Below are 13,333 nucleotides of genomic sequence, written 5' to 3'. Positions count from 1 at the left end.
CAACAAAACAAAGACCTATGTCTCCAGCGCTGAATCCAGCTGATTCTCATGTGAGTCAGATATGCTTCTTATCGAGCAAAAATAACAAGAGAAGGATACGTCATCTATCTCAGAAAGATGTTGTCTCTGTTCCCTATGTGGTTACTTACTGGAACAGCTTTACCTTAATTGGAAGAACAACTGGAATTAACATATTGTACACAGATATTACCCAGCTTATCATTATCTTAAGTTAAAAGAGGACATTGTTTATCCAGTGTAGTACACCCAAAACATTTGTTCATCTGTTTTGGCACTGTACTCATACTAAAAGGCTTTGGGAGGACTGGAGTAGATTTGCTATTGATATTACAGACCCTGATTTCACTTTATGCCTAGAAAATGTTTTGTTTGATTTCGCAGCAGTAAAATCAAGAATGCTATATTGTTATTCTAATATTTTGTGGCAAAATCCCATACCCACAAATCTAATCTATATTTCTATATCCTCATTTATTACAGTTGAAAATGAATGAAACCAAATGACACCAAGCAAAACATGAAAACCATTTACTCCTCCAAAAAACAAGAAATCCATTAAGACGATGAATTTGTGCATCTTTTTAATGTGTTTCCATGAATGAATATTGTCTTCTGGCTTTGCATATGTACACTGTCCCCTGGCATGTCTGTTTGTATTTACTTGTTTTACTGTTATTGATTAATATTAATATTTGTATTTGATTGTTCTATTATTAGACAAAGTATAAATGCTGATACAGGATCTATAACATAATGCTACTTCTCTGGTAAAATGTGTAAAAGAAGGAGAGTATGTTTCTCTGGCCACTCTGGGTGAGAGAATCGAGCGCCCCCAGCCAACATGCTGTGGGCGTGGCCGCGGCTACTGACGTCATCCACTGACAGCTAGCTGTCAGAAAGTGAGTTCATTCCCTCGAGCCGAGGAGACAGAGCGCAGTCGATAGGTTTTTGCCCTTCCGTTGATATCTACCGCCACGACTCAGCGAGACAACGGACAGACCTTTCCACCGAGCCCGGCCATGGACGAACAGGCGGGGCCCGGCGTGTTCTTCAACAATAATAACAACTCTGTTTTACCCGGCGGTGGGAAAGGACCGCTGCCCGATGGCGACGCTGGGGAGGCGGCTAGGGCGCAGTACAGTATCCCGGGGATCTTGCACTTCCTGCAGCACGAATGGGCCCGTTTCGAAGTAGAGAGAGCACAATGGGAGGTGGAGCGGGCCGAATTACAGGTGAAAACTACCACATTTTATGTATACTCGGCCATATATTAATGGCCCTAGCGCAGCTCATTTCTTGTAACTCGCGCTGAGTTCCTGTGTTTGATTGTTCTGGTTACTATGCTAGCTTGTTAGCTTTAGCTCAGGAGCTAAAGGAGCTGCAGCGCCCCCCTGACCCGACTGCACGACGGCTGTTTTGCGACCTCTCTACTGTGACTGAAACCACTAAACTTGCGTGATGCCTTTAGGAGTTGCAGGACAGGTGTTGGAGTGGCTTTTAGAGAAAAATAGGCCTGGTTAAATGACCAACTGTTAGCTGCATTTGCTAGCAAAACAGTGGATGTGTAATGCTAAAACGTTGTGTAGAAACCCATAACGGTTACCTTTCTACTTAAAGCTAAACGTATAGCACCCCGCCTTTATTTTTTTTTATTGCATTTTACCTTTAAACCACCAAAAATGACGAGGGGAAGAGGCAGTAGTTTTCTTAAGTGCTTTGATCTCTTTAGAGCTGTCAGTGCAGACGGACAGCTTACAACCCACAAGAGACTGTGGAGTCAGTCTGTCTTGTTTATGAACCTTATCATAAGCTAGCTGCAATGATACTGCCACTCCTGAAGAGAAAACTGAAAATGATGTCATGCCTTTCTTTGATAAAAGCCACGGGGCTTTAATTGGTCCTATTAACTGGTCCACGCTTTTTATAGTACACCTGACCCTCACTTGATGGTTGAACAACTAGAATATTTAGCTATTTATAAGATAGAGGAAGGCAATATATTTTCCTGCTGTGAACCAAAAATGTCCAAAGGGAAACATGACACAAATCAGGACAGTTAATGTGTAGTTTGCTTAAACCAGAAGTTAATGTTTTGCACGTACTCCAGTTCACTTTGAAATATGTATTGTTGTGTTATCAAGTTCAACTAGACTTTTAACTTTTCAGTTTGATTCCACTGTTGGGGAGTACAAAGTGCTGTACCAGTCATCTTACTGGTGCATTGTCTGACATGAGTAATGTTTATAGATTTTGCTTTAACTGGCTCTAGAAACTATCATCACCAGCGCATGTTATAGGCTTTTCATACCTAAGGTAGGGGAAATGACTTAGGACACTATGTGCCAGACCATTCTTACCCAGCATTTTAAGTAAGTATTGTTACAGCTTATTACTGTTTAACTTAAGTCCCCATGCCTTATGTTTGGAAGAAAATATTTTTTTCTTTCCATCATTTTGACCTAGTTGTGGGGCCATTGTTGTTGGATCACAGACAAGAGCCAGCACTGACTTTTTTGGGTCTGGCAGCAGGCAGCTCCACCGACAGACTGACCTTAACTAACAAAGAGATGAGAGGGAGACACTGCACACTGCATTGTTTTTAGCTCGGTGACGTATACCCTGCTCACTGTAGTAGGGTTTTGACTCATCTGGCCTGTGTATTAAGCTTCCTGTCTGCTGTCATGAAGCAAGCTTATCAGCGCAGTAGCAGCAGCAACTGCGGCAAAGCACAGTGAGGTTGCTAAATGGCTTATTGGGTGGTTTGTTTGTGGCGGCAAAACAGTGCGCGCTCAATTTGAGTTCTTGTTTTTGTTGCACCTAACCTCAAATGTGAGGATGGCTGATGTTTTGAACATAATTTAACCTGCAGTATGCAGTTTTAATTAAAATGTCTGGCTTACCCACAACTGTACTCTAAGCACTGTGGCACAGTACCTCTCTGAATAGATGTTTTAAAATTAATTTTGTCAGCTGTGACCATTTAGTCTAGTCTCTCTTATAATATCATTTTGTGCCAGAGCTGCATAATACCAAAGCAATAACGACAAATCAACTATAGAAAAGCCTTGAAAATCCTCATATGATATAACCTTGTTGTGTCCTTGAGGGATGTATATATTTATTGTAAACACATACAATGTTTTTACCCATAGAGGGTGGATTAATCTTCAGTGAAGGGACCATAGTGAGAAAGAAAAGATAGAAAGTCATTTAGATGATCCTAAATAGACATGTATGAATAATGAAAAGTTCCAGTGGGCTCAGAGCGTTAATGGAAGATACCATATAGCAACTACTGTATGTTCTTTTTGGTCCACTTCATCCCTCTGCAACATGCTGCTCAAAGTGCTCATCATCATGTCCGCACACTCGTGTTTAGTCACTGAATCAAAACTGACTAATATCTTGCATGTTTTAAGAAGGTTACATACCTGGTTTCAGATTAGAGACCATTAAGAACGTACATAAAGTGATGTCGCAACCCGCTGAACACTCTCCTCCAAGGATTTTTGTTCTTGTTGTTGTGTAGACACTGAATGGAAGACAGTTGAAGCTGTGCCTCACGTTGCTGTTTGGGAGGAACGCGAACCCCGGGGCTTGTAGGAATGTCGTCCAGCCAGCCTGTTAGGTCATGCTCAGAGCCGCTCCTCTCTAATGAAGCAGCACAGAAACTGTACTGTACATGCCCGACTTGTCCTGCCGCTGTGTTGTTTCTTTGTAATGTATAGGCTGCTGTCATTCATGATTAAGTTCTAGTTGAGTGGTTATTGATAATCAATTGATTGACTCAATAAAGCTTATTTGCTCAGCTGGTGATTAGTTACACGCCAGTCAATCTGGAGTATGTTGTTTTGGTAATGAAAGTGACTATGGGTGCAACTATTGATTAGTTAATTATCAGTTAATAAACTCTTTATTCTTCAAATAGTCGAAAAATAGTGGAAATGACCTTTACATGTCTTCACGATGCTCACACTGGTGAAAAATGTCCATCATAGTTTCCAAGGTGACATCTTCAGGTGTCTTGGTTTTTCTGACCAATAGTTTACAATTAAATAAAATGGTGAATACCAGTAAATATTCCCAGTTTAGAAGATGAAACCAGAGAATGTCCAAATGATTTCAAGCTTATTGTAATCTAAAGGACAAAACAAGCTTTTGTTTTACATGTCTGCAGAGAGTTACGATGTCTTACATAACAGTAGAAGACAGTCAATTGTATTGAAGTGAAATTTGATTGAAAGTGATTTTGCAAACCTTTGTAACATATTCCTGGGCAATATATTGATATTATATTGATATTGTGATATGAGACTAGATGCCGTTTTAGATTTTGGATGCTAAAATATTGTAAGTGTTGTCTTTTCCTGGTTTTAAAGGCTACATTACGGTAAAGTAATGTGGTGAACTTACCAGACTGTTCTATCTTTTCTATTATGCCTTAACCAACCTAGCCATTGTATCCAAATTAGTGATGATTACTTATGGACAGTGTCATTGTAAATATGTTTTGAATGCACCAATAGTCAATTCTACAGTATTGAGGCATTTGGTCAAAAATGTTGCAATATTTGATTTTCTCCAAACCATTCAGCCCTTTTTTAACATATATTAATCAGAAAAAATAATCATATATATATTATGATATTGATTTAATTGATATCCGCCTGCCATACTGATTAGAACAGATCTTTTCCAGGCCGGATGACTTAGGTTGGATCGAGTTACGCCCTGTTCAGATCAGGCATTGCTCCAGTGTGTTTCATCAGCCCTCCAGTTATGGGGAAATCCCTGCTCCATAGGGTATCTCCTTGCCAGAGGTATCTGTCAGCAGCCATAATTTGACACCAGGAGAAGGTTGAAGGTGACTCAGGGTGTAAGGTGGCTCTATGTGGGCGCAGACTAAAACGTGGGTCCACTTATCTTCTCTGGATAGAAGTGTCTCTCATATTTGTTAAGGAAAGGCTTTTAACATGAGCAAGATTATTACGTGGCTCATGTTATTCAGTTACTTAATGTCGGAGATGACTGCAGCAAACTGTGGAGCAGCCTAGAATTAGCCTGCCTCAGTTAGATGACTTATTACTGTGATCTCATGTTTGCTTTTACTAATGACAAAGCCTGAGGCATATTTAGCTCAATGGTGCGGCAATAAGAAGGACCGAACTAATGCACAAACGTACACATGCATGCACTGTGGCATTCAGAAATGGGTGTCACCGTCATTCCTCAGTTGATACTACGTCCACCCCCAAGCTGCAGTTATTTTTGTTTGCTGTCCCAGTGTGCGCCTCAGAGTGGGAAAGTACAAAAAAAGTACATGCTTCCTTACCAAGAACATACCGTATTCTCAATGTTATTGCTTTTCAGATAATGACAGAGAAACTTTGCGTTCTACAAATGTTAAAAAAGAATAGCAGTTCACATAGAAGCTAGTGCAAGACAACTGCTCACATCCTTTCTCACATAACCAGACTGCAGACCACAAAGAAACATCATAGGTTTAAGACAGACTGCAGTCATATTTACCAGAAGCACCACAAAGATTGCAGTGTATATGAAATACTCACTGTACAGATAATAGTGAGTGGTGTAAAAGGGGTTGTGTATTTCCTTTGAGAGAGCCTGAAGGGGCCCTTGTTTATTAACTAAAGCCTGGTCCTCTGAGCTTTGCTCTACTGTCCCTGTTGGACTTACACCAGAGCCTTTCTCTATGCTGCAGAGCTGCCTGTTAATTCCCCTCTCCTTCCTCCATTCACACTTACAGCCTTCATCTGTCTGTGTGGGTGTGTGGGACAGCTGCCTGGTTGTGCCACTAAGTTGCCAGCCTCCCCCAAGTGTTACAGTGAATCTGAGGTCGCCGGTCCGTCAGAGTTGTAAATTGGTGTACTCACCAGATCAAATTGCCGTTGTCTGAATGTTATGTGGTGATACTGTTGTTTTGTCACATTTTGATGCCACAGCATTGTTTTCCCACTTTAAAGTAAAAGCTTTTTATACATATACTATCTATAAATGGAAGTCTACGTACGTGGTTCTTTGTGGTTATCACATAACAACAAAGTTAATGGTGAGTCGGCACTGTTAATGTGAAGCTCTCAACAGAGATGAGAAGGAAATGAGATGGCTCACTCCTTAGCTACCTCTGTCATCAGCTCTGGAAAAACAATGTGTTTAATTCCGTTTTACCACTCGCCTGATTGGTCAAGTGAGGCGCTAGATTTACTTAGCCTGTCAAGACCATCCTGATGACATGAGCTCAACATTCTGTTTGACTCTCTTTATCGGCCTGGACTCGATGCTTCCCCAAACACTCTAAGTGGGTGGCACTCCTTCAGCCATTCATTGTAACAAAACACTGGGGAACATGTTCTTCATCACCAACAGAGCCAGTTAATGAAGCACGCTTTTGCCAAATCCAGTCAGAGGAAAAGCGAAAATATCTTTTCCTCTGAGAAACTCCACAAGTGCATACTTTTGTGTGTGTTTATTTGTTGTTATTGACTCGGTTTCTGCAATAACTTAGCTTATTTACCAATGTTAGGGTTAGTGCCTTTTGCTTTGGGAGCCGCCATTACTGTTCTGCAAGCTGTGGCCTGCATTTCACATCATCAACTACAGCACAGTCCCTGATTTGCTGCTTACGTTGTCAACTACGCTGTTGGCCTTGATTGGATTTAAATTTCTGGAAAGTGTTTGGGGGAGCAACGAGTCCAGACTGATACAGCCGACGCCATCAGCATAATTTTTACCAGGCTAAGATTTACTTGTCCGACGTAGCATTTTACGTGCCCTGGGCAATCGGGCAATCCTTATTGTTGAGCCCTGTTCCTCTATCTTCTATAATAAATATGAATCTAACTGATCTCCTGTCAGTAACAGTATCACACTCAAACTAAAGTGCACACTGACTATGGCTCTACCTCTCTAAAATATTTACATAATTCGAAGTCTCGTTGTGAAGATGTTGTTAACCATTCCTGCTTCAGCCTCCAAACTGTTGTTGGGACATTGATGCTCACTTCGGGGCTTTACTTTACCACTTTACCCAGCAGTTGGGAAGTAATACACAGGATATTAACTTTTCTTTAGGAGCTGCGGCGTTTATTCACAGACAAACTGAAACCTACACTATACATTAACTACTGCTTGAGCATGTTTCTGCTAATATCCTTCTTTTCTGTCTCTCTTTTTCACACTCATTATGCACACAATCTTAAAGAGGCCAGGCTGCTCTTAACAAATATGTAATATATAAACATGATGATTGCTCAGCCTACATGGGGTGCACACTCTACCTTGTGAGCTACCAGGCACCCTATAAGTTGTTTTCTTCATCATTCGCATATGTCACATGAAGCGTAGTGCAGCATGTGTGCACATGAAGCCCACAGGGCAGATCCTCTGTTTGGTTAGATTGTGTAGCATTTTAAAAAATCACAGTTTCTGCTATTTGAAGACTGTATTCTATTACATCGCAATATTGAATCTGAATTTGATTAATCGTTCAGCCCTCCTACACAAGCTCGGTCTGTGATACTTTCCCACATCAGTAGAAGTACACTGTCTTGATAAACTGTGCAAATACTCATTGTTTCTGCTAACTGGTAACTTAACAGATGATGAGATGCCAGAAATGTGGTGAGACCTAAAATGTAACCCTTATTTTATTACAACATCAGAGCCTTTGTTAAATTACTTTCTCCCATTTCAGATTGTCTCTGCTTTTGCATTTGCAAATGTTTTCATCATTGTTCTGCTGGGACCACACCTCACAGTCACACAACCTATTTGTCAGAGAAAATGCTGATGTTGAAAAATTTAGCTCTTTGCCTGCATACAGTATGTGAGCCTGTGCATGTGCACCGTGAGCCTTATGTAATATTAATGCAGCAACATGGGGTACAGCACCCTTGTCCTCAAGAAGCCAATCACGCTGCCTTTGTTTGCACCTCCTGTAAGGTAGCACTGCATTGTCAACTTGACAGCAAAGTGTTAAATGAAGCTCAAGTGGAACCTCGTGATGAGATGAAAACAACAAATCTGCGTCTCTGTAGCGGTTTAGGAAAAGAGAGAAGATGTATTCTCCTCTGTGAGCAATCTCTGGCAGTGTAAGGACTTTGTTTTGTTTTATGGCCATTGTACAAGAGCTGAAAGGCACAGTTTGGCTTATTTCAGATAACTGAGTCGAAATCTTTATTAAATCCCAGTCTGAGCAGCTCACTGTCTCACCCTGACCATCAGAGCAATCCTGAATCTGTGCCTGTGGACATGAGCAGGCTGGATCGATGTGCAATGTCTGCATTTAAAGGGTTACGCTGCAGCCATGATCACAGGTCCTCATTATTTCACAATCTAACTCACTGCCTCTGTGGCACACAGGGAGCAAAATGAAGCAGTGGATTTAGCTAAGCAGTTTGTTTCAAACCCACACCTGACAGTCCGTCAGATGATTGTGTAATACATGTACATACAGTCACTATGTAGCCTTTTTAAGATGCTCTCGGGAACTGAGTGCGGTTGTGGAAGGATGACCAGTTTTAGTGCTGAGACTAAAATTACTCTCCATCGTGAGCAGAGAAGGAGGTGAAGAGACAGCTGGGTGTGAAACTGGAGTTATTAGTAACTGAAGCTGCTTCAAGAAGGTCCACCTGAACTCAAGTTGCATTTTAGAAATCAGTCATATTTGTCGTAAATCAGTTTGTTACAAATGAGGGCGGGGGATTAATGTTTTATACTGTAAGAGAAAATATTGCCCTTCATTTTATACTGTAGTTACTGTACCTATAATATCTCTAGATGAATCGAACCATGGTGATCATCAATGCAATGATGAACTTTGACTTGTCAGGTATTTTATGTGATAGATTTGCCCAGAAAACCCTATCATATCCAGGGTACCTGTACATTTTTATTTACAAATTTTAAGACTTTCTCCTTCCTGCGGTAGGCTATAATGTTAGTCATGAAATGGTCTTGTATCTTATAGCGGGCCTTTGGTTTATAGTCGTTACACATGTATGAAACAAAAGCAGGATTGTTTTGATAGATAATAGATAGAGTCCCCTCAGTCTTTTTTTGTGTTTCAGTCAGCACCATAACAACAACTGTCACTACAGCTAGCCACAGTAGCTAGGAAGCTCATCGTGTCATAATAGCCAGTCGTCAGTTTTAGCAGACTCAAATAAACTGAAATAAAATACTTCTCATTGATTAATTGATTTTATGGCGCTATACCTAATCCAGGTCACATGTGTGAATTCAGTTAATTTCATGGTATATAAGGGATAAATCACTCAGACCAATATATACAAAATGAAATAGGACATGGACAGTCTCTGCAACGTGAAAAACATACTGTAGGGGAAGACAGAGGGGAGACATTTAAGATTAGTATTTCTGTTTAAATGTAATCTCTGAAGTGATGATTATGCTTTATCAGAATTTCTGACTGACATATGTTTGTGGAATTGGTAACTTTATAGTAAGTGGCCATAAATGTTCACAATTTGACTTACTTGAAGTTGCAGCAGCTCTAGCAAAAAGGTTCAGTTGATCTGTGGCGATGAACAAATAGGAAATACACCACTGTAGCCACGTCACAGAAGTCCCCAGCTCCTCTGTCTTGCTTCAGTTGTTTTTCTGCCCTTTTTTTCTCTCTTGCTACTAGTGTAATGGCATGTGTGGAATGTACTTGGCTAGTAATCAGGTCGGCCATCATGGTGCTCATTCGTTTGCAGCAACTGTGAGAGTAAACCTGGTGTTCGCTGAAAGGAAGGTTGTTTGCATTGTAAATGTGGGATTGACACCAGCCCCTTTCTCTTCTTCAGCTCTGACCACAGCCAGAGGGCCAGCATGTGTGACCATTTTGTTTGTGTGCAGGCCCTAAGGTTGTATGAGTTTCCTCTGCATTTCTTCTACAAATGGAGTGAGCTCAGTCTTGCTGCCGCTGAGATGTACTGGATTATTCACAGTGTTCACTCTGTCTCGATTAAATGGCCTCATTGTGTTATGGATGTCTTTGGCGATGACGCAGATCATGTCTGGAAGAAAACATGTCTGGAATTCACAAATCTCAGACTTGAAGCTCTTTTCTAACTATAAATAGAGGGGATGTTGTTTATAGTCATCATACATTCATTGATTTAAAGTGGAGAAGAACATACAACGTTTGATGTAACTGTTTTCCTCACACTCCTGCTGTGTGTGTAATCCACTGCCAACAATGTGTGCTTACATAATCTACACATTAACTTTGTCAATTTCGTGCCAGTGCAAGGGCTGTAAAAATAAAAAAGTAAAAGAGTTTTGTGCTCAGGCGAACTTAACTCAACCTAAATGGCACTGAAACAGGACATCAAATTTATATTTGTTTTTAATACTTAACATAATTGAATAGAGCTTAACTGTATCCTTTGAATATCTGTTTGTTTGCACACTTTAATGTGTTTCTTTCCTTAAAAGTGTCTCAAAGTGTGATTAAGTAGAACTGTGGAAGCCTCTTTCTCTCATTTTGTTGATTTAATTAAGAGTAGAAAATTGACACCCAAACTAGGATTGACTTTAAGCCAAAGCAGAAAGTATTGCAACTCACTTTCCTACCTTAGTTTACCAGGATTCAGCCAGTGGCGGGTGTTTATTTTCCTCTTAAGCTATTAGCCTATCTCCTCTGCCTCCTTTTCCTGTGTCTGAAAAGCCCTGCGCTCTAGATGGATGCCCCATTCTACATGTCTCTTACTCGGACAGACTAAGGGGCCCTTATCCAGCAGCCCAATAATGCAGGCAGTGTGAGGCCGGGAATTAAATGCTTCCTGTGTCCCTTTATGGCCCAAGTTGACTCATTGCATTCCTCCCAAGGTTAATGTTTGATGGAGGAGAGATGGCGAGCCAGAGATTCACAGAGCTGCACTCTTCTCTATCTCTGGCACTGCGGGACCCCAGGGGTCCCTGGGCCAGCACTTTATGTGGATGAGTGAATGGCTGCTTGCTATATCAGTCAACGCAGATGTACAGTTTCATCCACAGTGGTGGTGTGAGGTTATGTATAGAGTGTGTCCGAATGAACAACCTATCAAGCTGTTCTTACACTTTGTGTTTATCAGTATGACATTCTCAAGGTAGAGCTTTAATGTCTGCCCATGCTTCAGCTCTCATTGTTGTAAGACGTGAGATGTTTTGAAGAAATCATAACAATTTTCTTTGTAATTATATTGTTTCTTTCTTTGCCTTTCTGCTCAGCGTTTGAGCCAGACAGTTCAACTGTGTTCAGCTGGACATCAAGAGGCATTTAATGGAAATTAGCTCTGCAATTAGCTTAATGAGGTATTTGTAGGTTCTGCAGTCCGGTCACATGTGATACGGTTTCAATGCCCCGAGGCAGTGGTCCTCACTGATATTTGGATTGTAGCCACTTTAGCCAGAGTCAGTTATTTTGGGAGCCACACAGTCTGGCCCAATCCAAACAGTGATCATTTTCCATATGTAATATTTTCCTAATGCCTTATTTGTGTGATCCATGCTTTATTGAATGTAAACACGTTGTTCATCACTTTTTTTTTTTCCATATTCGAAAATCTTCAATCCACCTGCAAATCAGTGTTGGTCATCAGGTACTGCTGGGGCTTTGCTGGTATTTTCTCTATTCATTGTATGTTCTGCTTCATGTTACTGTAACTGAGCTTATAGATACACCAGAGTCAGATCCATAATAATCGTTGTTAACATTGTTGTCAGCCTCAAATGCATCAAAGTATAGATTTAGCTGAAGGTAGATGCACATAAAACAGGATGAGTAAGGAACTGGAGACTGTGTAGAGCTAATAGGTAGAGTGATGTATATGCTGTGCTGACCCACCTTTCAAGAACATCAATTGTTGGCATCTATGCAGACTGCTATCATGTGACTGGTGCCAAGCGAACTCGCTGCTGTTTACACTGTCAAAACTGAGCACCAGTACCCTAAATCCTAAGGGCACTGTAGCAGACAGGTTGTTATGAGTTCCTCTGTGGAGAACTGTGGCTGGTAAGAAATGCTGTTATTAATACGAGGCAGATTGAAGTGCTGTCATGACTCATTGTTGCAGGCAGCAGCAGCGCTACTTGCTATCCGTGTGAAACTGTGATTTAGCCCACTCAAACTCGCACCATCCTCTGCATGTAGAGTGACATGCACGGAATCAAGTCAATATTCATTCCCTCTACGATGTTAACGTGTGATTTTGAATTCTCTTATTGAAGTCAGACAGGTGAAGTCTGGCTTTGGTGCTTTTCTCCATCTTTGTTTGCAGTGGATCCTCCGTCACACTGCCGCTCTTTTGAGTCAATAGTTTACTCTGTTTCTTATTTTGTTTGCCATTCATGTTGATCCTAAAAACGTTTCAAACACTGCACTCCAATTATTCTGTTATCCTCTCCTAACTACAGAGTGGCACTTAGATCCACCTCTTGCGCTCTTTGTCTTGTTGGTGGTTTTCAATGACTGAGACTAAAGGAGAGTGTAATTTTGATGAAGTGGTGAACAACAGCATACTTATCCTCCTTTCTTTAAACAGCGCAGCCTTTGGAGATTTTAGCAGCCTCGAGAGTCGTTTGGCAGTCTTCACCTCACCTTAACCCCTGAGATACAGTATGGATTGTGTGCGCACATTTTGCTCTTGTGTTTGGTTTTGGTTGCTCTCTGCTCCTTCGACTACATGTAGTGGAAGACAGGTTCACAGGATGCAATGCACTTTATAAAATATTTAAAGCTTTAAGAAGAAGAAGGTAGAAGAAACATAAGAGGTAAAAACCACACCACAGTGACACCATTCAAGCCATTTGAGGCTAATGTTAGCAGCAGTGCAATTACAGATAGCCTTACCCAGTTTACCTGTTTCCTGTAATTAGAAAATCAGTGTCGATGCTCCAGCATCTTTGTAATCCAATTTCCTATTTGCGAAGAAAATGACTCAGTCCATTGTCTGTTTCATTTTAAAAGCCTTGCACTACTGGAGATATAACACTGACTGCAAGACAGAGGAGCCCTTGGCTTTTTTCCTTCACCCCCTTTACTTCAGAACACACGCACACACCAACTTCCAATTTTACAAAAAAACTTAAAACCAGTGATGGTGGTCAGCAAATTACTGTAAGATGCTTCAAAGTTAATACTGTTAACTAAAAGCTACACTTGGCTACTTATATGAAATAACTTTTGTTCATAGTTGCTGACACTGTCACTATATTCTGAAAGAAGTACATGAGACAGATAGTCTGTGAAAATAATCAGACTGGCGTGGCAGCAGCAACCAGTGAGAGCCGAGGAGTCTCTAAC

General features: G+C 40.9%; 1 protein-coding gene across 2 annotated transcripts in view; it reads left to right on the top strand.

Annotated features, from left to right (window-relative positions):
• Window positions 1-911: 911 nt before the first annotated feature.
• LOC117248364 (striatin-like) overlaps window positions 912-13,333 on the top strand; it is a 33,780-nt gene continuing 21,358 nt past the window's right edge. For both annotated transcript variants that reach the window (XM_033613381.2, XM_033613382.2), the window contains exon 1: window positions 912-1,253. In XM_033613381.2, coding sequence (XP_033469272.1) covers window positions 1,041-1,253 — 213 coding nt within the window. In that variant the 5' untranslated portion in view covers window positions 912-1,040. The remainder of the gene's footprint in view (window positions 1,254-13,333) is intronic.

The sequence above is a fragment of the Epinephelus lanceolatus genome, chromosome 17 (genome assembly GCF_041903045.1).
Source record: "Epinephelus lanceolatus isolate andai-2023 chromosome 17, ASM4190304v1, whole genome shotgun sequence".
In the NCBI taxonomy this organism is placed as follows: domain Eukaryota; kingdom Metazoa; phylum Chordata; class Actinopteri; order Perciformes; family Serranidae; genus Epinephelus; species Epinephelus lanceolatus.
Note: the sequence above shows the minus strand (reverse complement) of the source record. Positions and strands in the feature narration are given on the sequence as shown.